Source organism: Solanum pennellii, chromosome 9 (assembly GCF_001406875.1).
Source record: "Solanum pennellii chromosome 9, SPENNV200".
Taxonomy (NCBI): Eukaryota; Viridiplantae; Streptophyta; class Magnoliopsida; order Solanales; family Solanaceae; genus Solanum; species Solanum pennellii.
Window position 1 is genome coordinate 2,386,364 of NC_028645.1, and position 17,252 is coordinate 2,403,615.

At 27.5% G+C, this 17,252-nt stretch overlaps 5 protein-coding genes and 1 non-coding gene across 8 annotated transcripts in view; 4 read left to right on the forward strand and 2 right to left on the reverse strand.

The window, feature by feature from the left end:
- LOC107029322 (AT-hook motif nuclear-localized protein 1-like) overlaps positions 1–2,346 on the forward strand; it is a 4,922-nt gene extending 2,576 nt beyond the window's left edge. The window contains exons 5-6 of one of the 2 annotated variants that reach the window (XM_015230711.2): positions 1,302–1,463; positions 1,720–2,346. In XM_015230711.2, the coding sequence (XP_015086197.1) occupies positions 1,302–1,463; positions 1,720–2,052 (495 nt within the window). In that variant the 3' untranslated portion in view covers positions 2,053–2,346. The remainder of the gene's footprint in view (positions 1–1,301; positions 1,464–1,719) is intronic. The other variant, XM_015230713.2, reaches the window with a different exon arrangement.
- Positions 2,347–2,763: 417 nt separating this feature from the next.
- On the reverse strand, positions 2,764–4,997 carry LOC107029909. The gene is made up of 5 exons (XM_015231347.1): positions 4,745–4,997; positions 3,907–3,992; positions 3,201–3,386; positions 3,030–3,090; positions 2,764–2,942 (listed from the first exon to the last, which is right to left on the reverse strand). Exons 1-5 carry the CDS (start codon positions 4,995–4,997, stop codon positions 2,764–2,766), a joined length of 765 nt encoding a protein of 254 aa, XP_015086833.1.
- A 1,275-nt stretch (positions 4,998–6,272) lies between these two features.
- Positions 6,273–8,014, reverse strand: LOC107030704. Of its 2 annotated transcripts, XM_015231971.1 has the most exons (6): positions 7,747–8,014; positions 7,509–7,590; positions 7,324–7,390; positions 7,082–7,252; positions 6,927–6,987; positions 6,273–6,695 (listed from the first exon to the last, which is right to left on the reverse strand). In XM_015231971.1, exons 2-6 carry the CDS (start codon positions 7,559–7,561, stop codon positions 6,496–6,498), a joined length of 552 nt encoding a protein of 183 aa, XP_015087457.1. In that variant the 5' UTR covers positions 7,562–7,590; positions 7,747–8,014; the 3' UTR covers positions 6,273–6,495. The 2 variants fall into 2 exon arrangements, with proteins under 2 accessions (XP_015087457.1, XP_015087458.1); XM_015231972.1 differs by lacking the exon at positions 7,082–7,252 and having other exon boundaries at positions 6,293–6,695.
- Positions 8,015–10,966: 2,952 nt separating this feature from the next.
- Positions 10,967–11,594, forward strand: LOC107030718. Its single transcript, XM_015231983.2, has one exon. It carries the CDS (start codon positions 11,043–11,045, stop codon positions 11,442–11,444), a length of 402 nt encoding a protein of 133 aa, XP_015087469.1. The 5' UTR covers positions 10,967–11,042; the 3' UTR covers positions 11,445–11,594.
- Positions 11,595–13,530: 1,936 nt separating this feature from the next.
- Positions 13,531–14,041, forward strand: LOC107029910. The gene has a single exon (XM_015231349.2). The coding sequence runs from the start codon at positions 13,531–13,533 to the stop codon at positions 13,990–13,992; it is 462 nt and encodes a 153-aa protein (XP_015086835.1). The 3' UTR covers positions 13,993–14,041.
- Positions 14,042–15,709: 1,668 nt separating this feature from the next.
- Positions 15,710–15,782, forward strand: TRNAA-AGC. The gene has a single exon. It is a non-coding gene; the product is annotated as a tRNA-Ala (tRNA).
- Positions 15,783–17,252: the final 1,470 nt, after the last annotated feature.

Below are 17,252 nucleotides of genomic sequence, written 5' to 3' on the forward strand. Positions count from 1 at the left end.
CCCCCCCCTTCCTCTCTCCACCTTCCTTTTCTGGTTGATAAAGTATATATATGTATTGTGTAATTATCCCATATGTTCTAGCTTTGGTAGGCGGAGTTAATAGGTAGCAGTCTTACTAAGAGATTGCAGGTATGTGGTGGAACAGCCGAGGTGCATTTGAGTTGGTCTAGACAACACTCTTATAACTACTAGAAAATCAGTATTAGGTGTAAGAGCAGAACATGTGATGTGTGGGTTAGGGGAATGTCATGAGTTTGAATCATGTTGTAGACAAAAGTCTGGTATTTAAGTGGGGAAATGGAGAGAGGCAGGCTGATCCTCCAAAAAAACAGAAAATAAACTTCCTCGAAGAGTTGTATTACTATTGTTAAAAAGAAATTTGACTAAATCACTCCCTTAGGGCTTAGTGTACTTGCTAACCTTGAGTTAGTGCTACATTTATATGTGCACAGAAAGATTAGCTTATTACTGAAATCTAATCCAAAGTTAGTACTAAATCGCTTTGTAGAAGAATGATAATTACTGTCCGAATCATTGTATTAATGGAACTCTAGTTGAAGCCTGAATCCTATGTTGCTTTTACATGGTTGGACTTTTAAAGTAGCAAACTTTGCCAGGAGTTCCTGTGCTTCTTAATGAAAGCACAATAATGACGAGGAAATTCAAGTCTGCTGTTGCATATGCAATGAATCTTTAACTGATAATCGTCACTTCTCTTATTTGTTCTAGTTATTTATTTTAAACAGGATTAAGTTAATTTACTTTGTATGAGTCCAAATCTCCTGTATATGCTATTTCTGTGTTCATTCAGAAGGACTTTTCTTATGTTACAGTACAAAGCATGAATCAGTTTCTTGTTTTCGGTAGTTGTGTTAAAATGTTCTTCTTGTTTTACAACAACTGTTTTGACTTGGACCAATCGTACTGAAATTCAAATTTAGAATCACAAAACACATATCACCAGAATTGTCGTAAGCACCCAGATTTTTGCTTAGCATAGCATCACGTAATGTTTGGTAGGCTTAGGATCGGATAGAGTTGACACTTGACACTACATGTCTCGATGAAAATGGTTATCAGATATCCTATAATCGTCTCACTTTGGGTTCCATAAATGACTAACCAATATGCTTATGCTTTCTACTATAAATTATTATATAGCCTGAAAATCTCACTCCATCTTTTTATTAGATCAGCTTTCATGTGCTTTTTATTTCAGAATTGTTTTATCGCGTCTGAGTAAATTGAAGTATCACCTTCCATGTCCTGAAAATTCATGTTAAGTTACTCTGACAATGCAGGGCCGCTTTGAGATCTTAGCATTAACAGGGTCATACACTGTTTCTGATAACGGTGGCATGAAAACTAGGTCCGGTGGATTGAGTGTTTCTCTAGCTGGCCCAGATGGGCGTGTTATTGGTGGTGGTATTGCTGGTTCCCTTACGGCTGCAAGCCCCATCCAAGTAAGTCCTTTTATGCATGTGTTTATATATATAGAATAAATTAAAAGTCCCTGAGAGCTCAGCGCTCTGCCTGTGTTTGCTTGTTCCCTATACTGAAGATGGTTGTCCTCTTTACGAGCTAAGTCATTGATTATGTTAGTGAATTAGAAAATGATGTGAACGTGTATCATCTGCGTAGGCCATATATACCTCATTCACAGCCAACATCGTTACTCGTTAGCATACTTATTGAACGTAATTTTCTTACATTTTCTAGATGGTGGTTGGAAGTTTCATGCCAAACGCGTTTAAAACACAGAACAAAAGGAAGCATCATCAGATCGAATCAAGAATGCCTCCAGTCATCCACAGCTCTCCAGATCCTGTTTCAATGATAAGACCTGTCTCACAAGCACCACCGTCGAGCAACATTACTCTGACTCAGACATCTCAAGTACCAAGCCACAACCACGGTGAAGCTGACAACAGCACGAGTAACAAAGACATGCCGAATTCCACCTCTACAGACACTTCCGACTGTAATGGATCTGAACCAGCATTCGAGCAGAGATCATATCCCGATATCAACGTGTCTATACCTATGGAGTAAGTAAAGTAAAACTCGATGGATCGAAACCAAAACTTGACTATAGTTCTTTTCTGCTTAGCAGATTCCTTGTTTTGCTCTTGTCTGTGCTGATTGTAACTTTGAGGAATCATTAGGACTTGCCTTATTAGAAACTTTTTAAGTATTATGCTGCTGACATGACTAGAAAAAAAGGCTAATATATCTTTTGTTTTTCTAGTTGTTGTAATGTTTTTATAATCTATTATGGATACTATAATTTAGGAAGAGATGTTGACAAATTATTATGTTGACAATATAATGTCTTTTGGGCCCCTATTTGGAAGTCTTTGTATCTAATTAGAGCCATCAAAATGGGCTTGGCACGTGAGATAGTTTAATCCCTTTCATTTTTTGGTTCAAGGGCCAAATCGTGGCCTGATTAGGGCTCAGTTGAATTGCTATTTTATAGATCCTATAATTAAAAGGGTCAATCTACCTCAATCCGTGGCCTGTTTAAGGCTTGATTAAGCTGCTATTTTATAGGCTCTTTAACAACCCGTTTAGCTCTATAGCTCGTTAGGGTTAAGTTGGACTAGCTCATTTTGACAGTTTATATGTAATGGGGTCAATAACCATGGGTATCAATGTACGAGATGTTGTAACACTGATGAACGATAACATATTAGATATTATTATATAAAAGAAATCAATTATCGACACTAATACAATTATCGATACTCAACATGACTAAACTTAAGAAACTTCTTTTTTTATACCAGCGAAACGTACAATAATCTTAGCATAGTAATTCCAATCACGATGCGAAGAAGTTATTGCAGGTTGTCCAATTAAGGAATGTTCTTTAACGTACGTTGGAACATCATTTGCATCAACAAGACCATCTAGAAACTTCTGGAAATCGCCCTCGGGACCTACATAAACAAATCAAATCGAACTTACTATATACACTGACAGTGAAAAAAAAATACATTAATCTATCTATTTAAACAATTCGTTACCAAGAAATGTGTCTCTGCCATTTCCAACTTTGAAAACAGGAGGGAAAATCGCAGTATTAGGCTGCAAATAAAATCAAACAAAGAAATATAGATTTTAATTTCGATAAAATAATATACGAGTTTAAATAATATACATCGTCAGTATAAAAAATAAATTACGAAAAAACTTACAGGATTTATTAGAGCAGTATGGGGTTCATCATCAATCATAATTGTGTTTGATTCTGAAAATTTTCCACCACGAAAAGGAAGAATATTATATTTATTTTCCCATATTTTTTTCATTTGCTTCAAGAAAATGGGCTTTTCTTTTTTCTCCAAGCATTTGAATCCACTATCAATACATTTTTCTTGATCCTACAAAAATAAATTAATTTAATTTGTTACTATTTTCATTGAAAAAATTCATAATTAAACAAGTATAATTTCTTTTCACAAAAATTTAACTACAATAAATAAGCAAAAATTAGTTCTAATTAAAATAAACATACTTACCCATACAAATAACAACTTTCTTCTAAGACCAACCATGATATTATCCAAAATAGCATCCATATTTCTCCTATAATAATTAAAAAAAATATATGGACAAAAAGCAAACTATAATAATAATAATATAGTTTGAATACATAAAAATAACAACAAAAAATCTAATGTAATTTCATAAGTGCGATCTGAAGAGGATAGTACATAAACAGACTTACATATCCTTATATCACAACCTTAAGAAATAATTCTGACAGACAATCAACACAAAGAAACAACATTTTAAAGCATGTCGAAAAAATAAAATAGGGAAAGTGAAAAATTCATGACAAAAATCCAATAGATTAACTATTTAATTTACTAGATTTAAACAAATTTAATTAAGGAATACTAACTCCATGGCAGAAGACCATATCCCAACTTCAAATCTTTCAAGGCAAAACTTCAAGAATTGTTCACAGAAAGGCCTTTTGAAAACTGCATTTTAAAAAAATACATCATTAGTACATTAGTTAAACAAACAAAACAAAAATAAAATATAATGGAGAATTATTTTTTTTATAATTACATTTCACAATGTATTTTATGTCATCATGGATTTAAACGAATTCAGTAGTAACTTTTTCATTAAATCTCGTAACTTTTACTAGAAATTTAAATAAATATATATATACGTATATTAACTTGTGTAACCAGTTCAGTGCCTATGAAACAACATAGTTGTAGGTTCGAATCCCCTTTCAATCTAATTACCATGTTTTTTAAAACCCCTAAACTCTTAATCACAGCTTCAACATAATTCCACACTATAATTATGGAGATATACACAAAAAAATACATATAAAATCATCATATTTCCCAATCATTCGAACCAATCAATCAAAATTAAACTCCGATTATTATGTATCGAACAAAAGTAAAAACACCAATAAATATCGATCAAACAACATTAATTATGTCATAGAAAATTCAGTAGCTACTTGTACTACAAAAAAAAGAAAAAGAAGTAATTAGCTTACTTCCCAAAAACAATAAAATTCGACTATAAATTCAAATACTGAATAATTAAAAAAATTCACATATTTGAAAACAATGGAAAATTAGCATAAGACGTATTAACTAACAATCCAAAATATTATAAAAGACGTAAAATTTCATTATTATTTTTTATAAAAAAAATATGTCTAGGTTTCTGAAATTCAAATATCGTCACATAAATTTAAACAAACCTTTAAAATTCCCGCAAACCAAGTCTGGTTTATAGGTTCGAACACTAAACCAATCTCTTTTGTGAACCCTATGAACCAACAAACCACCAAGATTAAGCACAAGGAGTTTCTTTTTTGGACCAAGGTACAACTTCTCTAACGGAAGGTACAACTCTAATTTTCCACTAATTTTATTTTTGTTTTCATCATCACTATAATTATCATTATGAGAAATCACATTCTTCAATTTCAAGTTAGGAATTTTTTGTGCCATTGTTGAATTTTGAAGAAAATAAAAAGACTTTATTGATAGTTTGTAGGAAAATAAACTTTGGTGATTTTATATTTATAGTGGTAATTTGTGGTTCATTAAATAATAAAGATAAACTAAACCCTTTAAATTCTTTAATTAAATTAAGGAGCCTTTTCAATTTTCGATGATCAAGAGTTTATCAAGGGGTCCGATGACTTTCTTTTATTCGTCCGTCTTAAATTATCTATCGTATTTATCTTTCATTCACGTTTTAATAAATAAAGTTACTAATCGTCCTTACCTTTTATTAAGATTTATGTTATTGTTATTGTGACCTTTGTTAAAATATATTGTACTCATTAACTACATAATTAAAGCTAAGTAAACTTCAAGGACAATTCCTAGTAAAAATAAAGGGACAACAATTAATTAAATATTTATCCATTTATGTGTCATCACAAAATAATTGAAGCTGAGGACTAAAAATTGAAGAGACTAACAATTAATTGTATTTTAACTTCTAAATAAAAAATAATTTGATAGTTTCATAAACCAGGACATATAATTTGAAACAACAATAATAAATGAATTAACTAGAAGAACTCAATGAACAAAATATAGAATTGTACTCTTTGTTCTTTATATTACATAATCCATTTTGACATGACATCTTTTAATAAAATTTTAATTAGATGTGCTTTTACAAAGCTAGCTAACCTCATATGAAAAATCAAACTTTTATCAATAAAATAAAACGAAAAAGGTTGATTGTTCGATGAAAATCAAACCTTCATTAAAAACATAAAAATTAATATTGACAATCATTGAATTACTAAGAATATTCTCCGAATTAATCTTATTAATGATATTTTAAAACACTAAAAATAATAACAGAAAAATATAATAAAACTACGGGATAATACACGAAATCTCAGAGACACACTTATACTATATAAAGATCCTATTACACCCCTGAATTTTTTTTATTAATAATTTTTTACGCCTTTTCGGTCTACGTAACACTATCTTGTGGGTCCAACGCAGATTGACTTTTTTTTTCAAACTAGTGACATGTAAGCCCAAAAGAGATAGAAAATTACGTATAAAATAAGTTCAGGGGATAATAGGACTTTAGTATAGTATAAGTGTATCTCTGAGATTTCGGGCATAGGTTGAGGGAGTATTGTGCATTTTCCCTAAAACTATTCTTAATTATTAAAACGAATAAACAAAATGAAACAGCCAGAATATATATAATTAATATCAAACATAGGAAAAGGCATAAAAGACCATTGACATTATCAACATAGATGATAGCAAAACATTATCAAAACATAGTTTATATCATTAATAACCCCATAGAAAAATAAAGTCCCAAAACACTTGCAACATGCAAAATAAAAACATAAAACCACACCAAAACATCATAACTACACAATTACTAAGAAAAGATTTACTTAATGTCCTTGAAAACACCATTAACCTTATTCATAGAACTTAATACTAGTAATTAGAGTCCTTAATAAGAGTAATCGGATTCATAATCAGAACAACCAAAGCTAGGATCTTCCACAGCGCGAATTATCTTAGAATAATAATCCCAATCCTTATGAGTATTTGTTATCGCAGGTTGTCCAAATAGATGTCTTTTAACATGCGTTGGAACATCATCAGCATCAACAAGTCCCTCCAAAAACTCATGCATTTCACCCTTAGCATCTATCGAAAAAACAAAAACGATAATTTTTTATCGAATTATCATATCAGACTTTGATATAAACTATATCGTCAATACATAATAGTAATTCATTTTTTTAGCTAGGCATTTCCAGTAGACTATATAAGCTACGTGTACTCAATTATCAGATATCATCTATTGAACTAACTCAGCGAAATATTTAAAAAAATTGAAATTTGATTATTGATAAATATGAAGGACAAGTTAATTACCTAGAAATGTGTCTATATTATTCTTAACTTTGTAAGCAGGAGGAAAAACACCAGTATTAGGCTGCAAATTAAAAAAAAAATCAATTAACAATTAGTCTAACTAATCATATTGATTTAATTAATAAATTAATTAATGAAAAATAATTAAAACTTACAGGGTTTAATAGAGCAACATGGGGTTCATCATCAATTAAAAGTGTGTTAGATTCTGAAAATCTACCACCATAATAATTATTTTCCCATATTTTCTTCAATTTCTTCAAAAATATTGGCTTGTTTTTTTTCTCCACAGTTGGAAAACCACTATCAATACATTTATCTTGATCCTAAAAAAAAATAAAAAATATTCAAAAATAATACAATTTTAATTTAATAAATTAAATTAAAATTCACTTACCCATACAAATACCAATTTTTTTCGAAGTCCAATCATAATGTTGTCTAAAATTGGTTCCACATTTCGACTATCATATGAACAAAAGAAAAGTTAAAAAAGTAACAATGATTAGATTAATTAATCAATTAATTAATTCACTAATTAAAACAAATACCATTATATTAATTTAATTAATTAATACTTACTCCATAGCAGAGGACCATAGTCCAACTTCAAATCTTTCAAGGCAAAACTTCATAAATTGATCACAATAAGGTCTCTTGAAGACTGTTTTAATTTAAAAAAAAACAAACAAATTATAAATATGTTTAACTTATAACATAATTAAAAATAATACCAAATCAAAAATTATAAAATTATGAATACGATTATTAAATATCAGATGAGAAACAATAAAAATGAAAAAACGCAAAATATACAAACCTAGGAAATTGCCATGAGAAAGGTCCGGGGTGTATCTCCGCACCGTTCATTCGTTGCGGAGATGCACCCTATCGACTAGTAGCCCACCAAGATTAAGGACAAGAAGTTTTTTTTTAGGTCCAAAGGTTCAATTTTCCCAAAGAAAAATAAAAGTCTAAATTTTTAGCAACTATTTCATCTTCATAATCACTATTATTATCATTAGAATCAACCACAACATTTTTCAACTTTAGATTACTTGCCATATTTTGAAATTAATTAGAAGAAAGTCTTTTTTTTAAAATATATATATAAATAAAAGACTTCTTTGAGAAGGCTATGGTGATCTAACATATTTATAGTGGGAGAAAATAAAAGGTCTATTAATTCCATTAATTAATGGTAAATAAAAAATCTAAAAATTATGTATAACTAAAAGATATAACATTTTCACTTTCCAAGTAAAATTTTGGTAAGTTGTACTCTCATTTAATCTATAAGTAAAATTAAATGTTAAGTTGGTTGTTGAGTGAATCCAAATTCATCTTTAAGGTTTTCAATTTAAATTTCATTTTGATAAAACTATCAGTAATTAGCACATCAAATTTCACTAGAACTCTAAAGTTATGTATGCTTAATTAAGTTGAGTATATATGACTCTAAGAAATTTCTCATATTTCTCATTTATATTCTCCTGAATAAGGTCTATTTATTTATTTTCATGAATTAAGGTTCAAAAATAATTTTTCTATCTCTAAAATAAAAATATACTCTAAGTATATTCTACGCTTTCCAAATTTATTTTGTGGGAAGTAAAATTATGCTGAGTATTTTATTGTTGTCGTATATATTGACATTTAATCAAGTACGGAAGAAAGATCAAATTAGCAGCTGTGGTTTCTAAAAAATAGTTCTCATAAATTATTTTAGAAATTTAAAATAAAATTAATAATTTTTTTTCTATTTTATTCTAGAATTTTTTTTTCTTGAAAACTACAAATTCTTTAATTATGAGGCGATATTAGTTATGTTAAAGTACCAACAAAGCTTAGGTTATACTTCTTCACATTTTTACACAAATGCAATTTAATTCTAGTTGCTAATTTAGTTTATTCTTAAAGGATTCAATTCATTTAATCAGGAAGAAGCTAAGTTATTTAAAAAATATAAAATATTTTTTTTTAATTTTTTTATCCGATATTTAATATTTATTTTTAAAATCTGATTAAAATTTAAATTTACATTAAAAATTTCACGTTAAAGGTAAGACGCTATAGAAAATTTTGAATTTACTTTTTCACATACAACTCTTTCTTGTTTTTACGATGCTATAGAATTCTAATTATTGCATCTAGCAAAAGTTACTTTATAATGTAGTCAAATATATATATAATTTTTAAATAAAAGGTAAGTTACTTTATAATGTAGTCAAATATATATATAATTTTTAAATAAAAGGTAGTTGATAGAACAATTCAAATTATTAAAAATACTAGTCATCTTTTTCTTTTTTGATTGATAGTAATTTTTACTATTAGAGTGTTTTGAATTAATTATATTATTATCGTTATAATAATAAATTAAATATTTTAATTAAATTTTTTAAGACGATTGATAATTAAATGACACAATAAACAAAAAAATTTTCTTAATTAAATATTAACTCGATGACGAATCCATCAGATAGCACAAGGACAACTATTGAATTAAGTAACATTAACTCGATGACGATGTGCAATTTGAATAATAATGTTTTTATTTGTGCAAATATTATCCTATTTTATATTTTTTAAAAAAAGATATAATATTTTATGGAGAAAATGTATAAGTATCTTTTCAATTATGTTCGAAATCTTAGACACATTTATATTACACTAAGTTCATATTACCTCCTTAAATTTATTTTACAATTAATTTTCTACCCTTTTTGATATACGTGACACTAGTTTGAAAAAAAAATCAATCAATGTTGGGCCCATAAAATACTGTGGCGTAGGCCGAAAAGGGGTAGAAAATTATTAATAAAATAAGTTTAGGGATAATAGAATTTTGGTATAGTGTAAGTGTGTCTCTGAAATTTCAGACATAGATTAATGAGGTACATGTGCATTATCCCTATTTTATGATCACTAGGAGTTTTCTTTCGGAATGTCTAATTAGTGAACCAAGTGTTTTTGCCAACAAATATTATTCAATTTATTTAATTAATATTTTTATTAAAATATAATAACATAATTTTCATTAAGATACACTAACATAATTCAATCTATTTAATTGTCGTCAATATGATCGTGTTTTTCTATTAATAAATTGTTAGTTGCACATTATATATATATATAATCAATAAAATGGTTCGAATTATATTAATTTTATAAATATATTAGTTCAAATAAATTATGAATTAATATAATTGAGTTAAATAATTAAGTTCAATTAATATGGACTTAATTAAAATCTAAATTAATTGATTTGGACTACAATGGATGAGCCCAATTTATTAAGCCCGATTTCATATCATTTTAGATGCCCATCTTGGCGCCACGTGTGCAAATGATATGGCATGCCAAATCAACTAAGAGACCAATAGAATCATGACGTGTTGTCAAGATGACAAGCCCACTTCATAAAACTCATATGTCATGTCAACTAAATATGATTAGCCGAAGAAAATCATGTTTCAATCGTAACTTCCCTATTTTAAAACTATTAATAGAGCTCCTCATAATTCAGAAAAGATGACAGAAAATTTTAAACAAAAAGCTAGAGAAAATCCGTGATACTAACGTTATAAATTCTTTATAAAGCTACAAGTTTAAAAATTCAAGCATTTAAGAGCTGAAATATACTCGCTCTGTTACTTGTCTACTTTTGAATTTATACATAATTGACATAGTAAATCTATCATTTTATCTCTATTAATTATACAATGAATGATTTAAAAACATATGATTTTCAAAAAGTTATACTCTCTTCGTTTCAAAAAAAGTGACTTGATTTGACTTGGCACGAACTTTAAGAAAATAAGAAAGACTTTTGAATTGCAATCTTAAATTAAAATAATATCAAATATATTATCTTAATTTGCCAAAATGAACTGATAATTAGAGTAAACTTATGTCATTTATCAGTTCTTTTTTTGATTTGTTCTTTAGAATTATCTAGAATTTCTCCAGAAAGCTCTCATGTAGCAGAACCTTCCTAGTTTTTCCAGCACCTTCTAATAATATTATAAATACCCAATTTAACCTTCCACTTTCTCCATCTTCACTGATAAATCAAATTCTCCAAAATCAAATTCAACAAAAGCAAAAAAAAAAATGAAGCCAGTGGTACAGGAAACGAAGAATGGCAAAGTTACCATCAAAACAGAGTGCAGAGCAAACGAAGAAGGAGGAAAACACATAGAAAAACTGGATCTCGATACTAAAAACGTCAATACTGTTAAGTACGTCGAAAAAAAGTTGACGGAAAAAGGGGTGCAGAGGTTGGAACGGCATCCATCGGATGGATTGCCGTTAAAGCATGATCCGAAGAAAGGACACGGAGGTAAGTATACATGGGAAGGACCTGATAAGTATAATGTGGATGAGAAAGATCTGAATTATAATGTGAATGAAGAAGCAGAGGATGATGATATTGTGGGTGAAATTGAAGTAGCAAAATTGGCTGAAGAAGGTGTTGCTAGAATTGAAATTGATCCTAATTTGAAAATTGATTAATCATTCTTACATCTTGTGATTTTGGGGGGGAAAAAAATTGTTGAATTTGTGTGATTTGTGTTTGTTAATTACTTGTATGTAATGGAATAATAACTGAACTTTTTCTTCATAAATTTTGTTAGTGATTTTCTCGGTTTATTGAGTTTTAAATTTCACATTTTTTTAAAAAAAATTTATATTTAGATGTAATCAAATAACATATTTGAATTAGATTAGATCTCCTAATCTATTTGTCCTTTTGATTTATTATGATTCACTTAAATTATTAAAAGGGAAAATTATAGGCTAATTAAATTTATATTATTTATTATAGTTATATATTAATTATGTGGATTCATTTTAAATTTGTATGATTAATCACATTTACATATTCATAATGCATGGATTGAATTAGAATTTATATAATTAATTATATTTGTATATATATAATTCGTTAGGACATATATATATATAACATATATGCAATTATTTAATCTATACACATACATAATTCTCGCTGCTCCTTCCTTTTTTAATGTCACTCATCTTTCTTATCCTTCTTCCAATCTCGCTTTTTATATATACAAACACATATATATAATATACAATAATATACATATACAATTCATCATTATTACGTTTTTTGTCATTTCTCGCTCGCTTCTCTTCTCTCTTTTAGTTTCGCTTGCCTTTCTTCTTCTCTCTTAATCTCCGTTATCATATATATATATATATATATATCTAATGAGTACACATATATAATTCATTTTTCTTTCATTTTTTTCTCTCTCGTCTGTCTCCGCTCTCTCTCAATCATGCTCACTTATCTTCTTCATATAACATGTAACAATAATGAATAGTAATTATCACACTATATATATAGAAAGTAAATTTAATACGAAAATAGTGAAAATTTCTATTATTGAATTCAACATAAAGGTTCAATTTTAACCTCTAATAAAAACAGTTACAAGGATTTCTGATACCCCTAGATTAGAAATCTTACACGAAATTTTTACCAAATAAAACATAAAGAAACTAATAAAATAAAATATAAATTCAGTAGTTATATTGATCGAGTTGATATAGTAGATAATAATTCATAGGAAAATTAAAAGATCAATTTCTTTCCAGCATTTCTCATCGAGTTCCCACTAAATTTATTTAATATAATTTATATATTTGTTTTATACATTTTATAGGTTATAACACAAAACAAATTTACTTAGTTATGCGTTCAAAGAATAACAACGGCAAAATTCAACCCCAAGTTTCCTAAAAATCAACTCTAACTCTTATAAAAAAAATAAAAATTATTTTTTATCTGAATTTATATTAGAATTTTGATTAAATTTGAATTACGCATTATAAAATTTATTTAAGAATTTTAATTAAATTCAAATTGCATCAGGGATTGAGGGTTGCTCTTTATTTAAGTTTTTTAAGTAAAATTCATAATCAAAAATTCTAATTAAGAGTGTAATATTTCTATCACCGTACCAAAACCACGTTGGTCTAATTCTTATATAACACATAATAAATGGTATAATTGACATTTTTGTATAATTAATAAAAGTTATAACACAAAAATAAGTTTTACTTGGTTATGTGTCCGAAGAATAGTGACTACCAATTCGATCCCAAGTTTTCCAAAAAAAAAAAATTCCACTCTAATTTTTACTAAGAAAAAAATTATTTCGCATTTGATGTTTGAAGCTTATATTAAAATTTTAATTAAATTTACATGAGATAACGCAAAACACATTCACAAATAACGCTTTGTATTTTCAACAAAATTTCCTCATAGACTATAACAAAAGACTTAAAATTTAAAATTTTTAATTAAAAATGAAATAATCTCCGTAATACACCACAATTAAAATTGATCTAATTTTTTCAATTATCCAAATCTTATCACCATCGATTTTTTTCTTTTCTAAAAAAAAAAGGTGTATGTGTCTATATGACAAAGATAACAAGTGGCACTCTTACTTTAGATTGTTGCTACACGTGTCACACCCCCACCGCCTCTAATCTCTATATATACATTACTTCCATATTATATACACTTCATTTTTTTTAAAATCTATGAAAAATAAAAATAAAAATGAATCCCATAGATGATAAGAAGGAAACAGTAACATTTAGAGCAGTAAGTCATGATGAAGAAGGCAAAACAAAGATAACTAAGCTTGAGACTAACACACATAACATAGAAACCCTAAAACACATGGAAAAAAAACTCGTAGACAAAGGTGTACATAGAAAAGATCGTCGTCCGATAGATGGAATACCGTTAAATAAACTATCGAAATCGGGACATGGTGGGAAATTCACGTGGGAAGGACCGCGAGACGCGATGGAATATGAACTCGACGATGATTTACCCGTGGCTATAGACGAGAACGATCCGAATTATGTTGACGAAGAGGAGGAAGGGAGGTTGTTGAGAGGTGAAGTGAGTGGAGTTGAAGGTTTAGTTGTTGGAGAAATTGATGTTGCTAAAGTTGTTGATGAAGGTGTAGCTAGGGTTGATGTTGTTGATCGTGTTTTACAAGAAAATATGTGAGTTTTTATGTATATCGTAAGTTCAATAAGATGTTACATATACAACGTAACGTGTGATCTTCTTTATTTTTTGGTAAATTACGATATATATTATGGTTATTCTTGTCGAGTTGTTTGTGATTTGATTTGGATCGATGATTTATGAACTTAATATTAATTTTTTAAAAATTTTAGAATCAAATTAAACGAAAAAAGAATAGTCAATGGTTTAGTTATTGTTGGTTAGGTTTGGTTCAGTTTTTTTTTTTTATTTGAAATTAATAAAATTTTAGTATATTGATACATAAAACATTTGTTACATGAACTGTTAAGGGTTTTGTTTTGATTTTCTTTCTTTGTTTGGAGTTTATTTTTTTTAAAAAAAAAGTCAAAAAGTATTATCATGAATGCTTGGATTTTTTCGGAAAGGAAAGTACAACTTTTTTCATTTATGATTAATTTTTTTTTAAGAGGAAAAGATTGGAGATCTACAGATTTTTTTTTATATATCACAATAAAATTTATAATATAATTGTTTAAGAGTTCTGTTTATGGGAGACTGATCTCTCTACTTTGATATTTTTTTTATACTTTTTTCGTCTATAGAGACATAAGTATCCTCTCAATCTATCTCGAAATTTCAAAGACTCATTTATATTATACTAAGATTCTACTATTCTTGGATTTATTTTATAAATAATTTTTTATTTTTTTTCAGCCTACGTGGCACTAGCTTGAAAAAAAATTGTCAACAAGTCTTGGACCCACAAGATAGTGCAACGTAGGTCGAAAAGGGATAGAAAATTATTTATAAAATAAATAAAGAGTAATAGGACCTTAGTATATTATAAATGTATGTCTGAGATTTCGAGCATAAATTGGGAGAGGTTCTACTATTTTTGGACTTATTTTATAAATAATTTTGTATTTTTTTAGCCTACGTGGCACTAGCTTGAAAAAAAATGTCAACAAGTCTTGGACCCACAAGATAGTGCAACATAGGTCGAAAAGAGATTTATAAAATAAATAAAGAATAATAGGATCTTAGTGTATTATAAGTGTGTGTCTGAGATTTCGAACATAGATTGGGAAATACTTGTTCATTTTACGAAAATTAATTGTCAATTCAAACAACCAAGAAATAGTTAAATTATTTTTTTTCAATTTTGTCATTAATTTCTTGGTTAAATTATTTTTTTTTCAATTTTGTCATTAATAATTATTCTATTTTTTTCAATTCAAAAGTTCTGTAAATTTTTAATATTCTTGAGTTATATTAGTCAACTTATAACTTGTATTTAATTAGTCAACTTATAACTTGTATTTAATTTTCTTCGAGGAGAGTATATGATCTTATGTTGACAAGTGAACCTTAGTTTTTAGTATGAGTATTTGTCATTTAATTTTCATCATATAAGTGAATTTCCGATAAATTGTGAATTTCGGCATGAATCACCTAGTTATTTTCGGTTTACGCTTAATTAAGAAATATTATAGACATTATTGCACAGCTAAAATGATTAGGTTAAGAGAAATATTTTATGTGAGTATATTTAAAGAATAAAATGAAGGGTTTAAATGAACCTGATCCAGGATTGTAATAGTTACTTTAAAATTGAAAAGTTGAGCTAAGAAAATGATAAAAGTTAAAGAATTTATTAATTAAAAAATTTAATAAAATATTTATACTTTTATTTATAAATTATTATAAAATATAATTTAATTTATTATAAAATAATGGGGATGTAGCTCAGATGGTAGAGCGCTCGCTTAGCATGCGAGAGGTACGGGGATCGATACCCCGCATCTCCATTTTTATTTATTTCTTATTGGGCCTTTCCTTATTGGGCTTTTCCTGAGCCCATTGTATTAGCCCAATTTGTTGATTTCGTATCAACGAACACAATTGTATCAATGCTGTATTTCGTATTCATATATATATATATATATATGCATTTGATGTTAGGTGTGTTTTGCAAATGTTATCATATGTGTATGTATTTTGTATTATCGGAAAAGATATGTGAACACAATTGTATCATTATTGTATTTCGTATTCATATGTATTTATTTATATATGCATTTGATGTTGGGTGTGCGTCACAAATGTTATCATATGTATATGTATTTTGTATTATTGAAAAAGATACTTGACAGTTATCATTTGTATTTGTATCGGTTCGTTTTTATGCTCATCGTGAAGTAAGAACATATTATTGGCATCTCCGAAGTTAATAATCTTTCAACTACTAGTTGGACCTAGAAAATTATCTCACAAGGTTTTCATATGTATTTTACTCTAAATTTAGTCAAATTATATTCTCTCACACACATTTTAAATATTTTAGAATTAACTAAGCTAATATACTTTTCAAAAGTTTTGGTTTTTCATCAACTTGTACTTGGTGTAGTGTTTGAATATATAAAAGCATAATATTACATACTAAACAAATGCTTCTTACAAACTCTATTATTTTGTTCTTTTGCTTTAATTTGGAATAAAGTGTAGCAATAATTATTTAATTTTATTCGTGCTTTTATATATTTCACGTAAAAAACATCAACCAAAAGAGTAGAATGAAAAGACAAGAATTATTTAGTTAGAAATATGATTATTTTTTAAGCCATGTTTCTAATGTCAATTAAAGACATTTTTAGTTAAAAAGTTGATTCTTTGACCATATTTCTAACGTCAATTTTAAGCTTATTAGGACAATTAATTAGAAACCCATAGTTTTAAGAAAATAAAATATTGGTCAATGTAACCAAATAAATACATAATTTAATTAAATAATGTTTTTATAGATTCTTGACTTGTAAGTAATACTCTTTCCATCACACAATAGTTGTCATGATTTGCTTTTCAAAAAATCAATATTAGATCTTTGAATTAATTTTAAAAATTTATATTGAACTTAAAATATGTAAAACAATTACGTATGTTATGCTTTTAAAAAGTTAATTCAATCAATTTTTTAAAGTTAAATTATTCTATTAAATTAGTGTCGGAGTTTGAAAATGAGATTTGTATATTAAAAAATTATACAACTTTTTTATATTTATAATTTATAAGTTTTCTTATATTAAATATATTTTAAAATATTTATTAAAATTTAAATTATTTAACTCTCAAAAAAAATATTATGAGTCGGAAGGAGGGATGGTAGCATGTTTTTTTTTAGACACCGACAATTAGTGACCTTGACTAATGTTATATATTAAAAGGACAAAATTAAAATGATTTTTTAGGTTTTGGACTCATTTTATTATTTAATTTGATGA

What these genes read in the sequence shown, in the direction of transcription:
- LOC107029910 (XM_015231349.2), top strand. Translation starts at nt 13,531, where the DNA reads ATGAATCCCATAGATGATAAGAAGGAAACAGTAACATTTAGAGCAGTA.
- LOC107030718 (XM_015231983.2), top strand. Translation starts at nt 11,043, where the DNA reads ATGAAGCCAGTGGTACAGGAAACGAAGAATGGCAAAGTTACCATCAAA.
- LOC107029909 (XM_015231347.1), bottom strand. Translation starts at nt 4,997, where the DNA reads ATGGCACAAAAAATTCCTAACTTGAAATTGAAGAATGTGATTTCTCAT. An exon ending in GGTTTGCGGGAATTTTAAAG is followed by an intron (nt 3,993 to 4,744) that starts GTTTGTTTAAAT and finishes TTTAAAATGCAG; the next exon opens with TTTTCAAAAGGCCTTTCTGT. An exon ending in ATACTGCTCTAATAAATCCT is followed by an intron (nt 3,091 to 3,200) that starts GTAAGTTTTTTC and finishes TTTTATTTGCAG; the next exon opens with CCTAATACTGCGATTTTCCC.
- LOC107030704 (XM_015231971.1), bottom strand. Translation starts at nt 7,561, where the DNA reads ATGAAGTTTTGCCTTGAAAGATTTGAAGTTGGACTATGGTCCTCTGCT. An exon ending in CTATGGTCCTCTGCTATGGA is followed by an intron (nt 7,391 to 7,508) that starts GTAAGTATTAAT and finishes TTCATATGATAG; the next exon opens with TCGAAATGTGGAACCAATTT. An exon ending in ATGTTGCTCTATTAAACCCT is followed by an intron (nt 6,988 to 7,081) that starts GTAAGTTTTAAT and finishes TTTAATTTGCAG; the next exon opens with CCTAATACTGGTGTTTTTCC.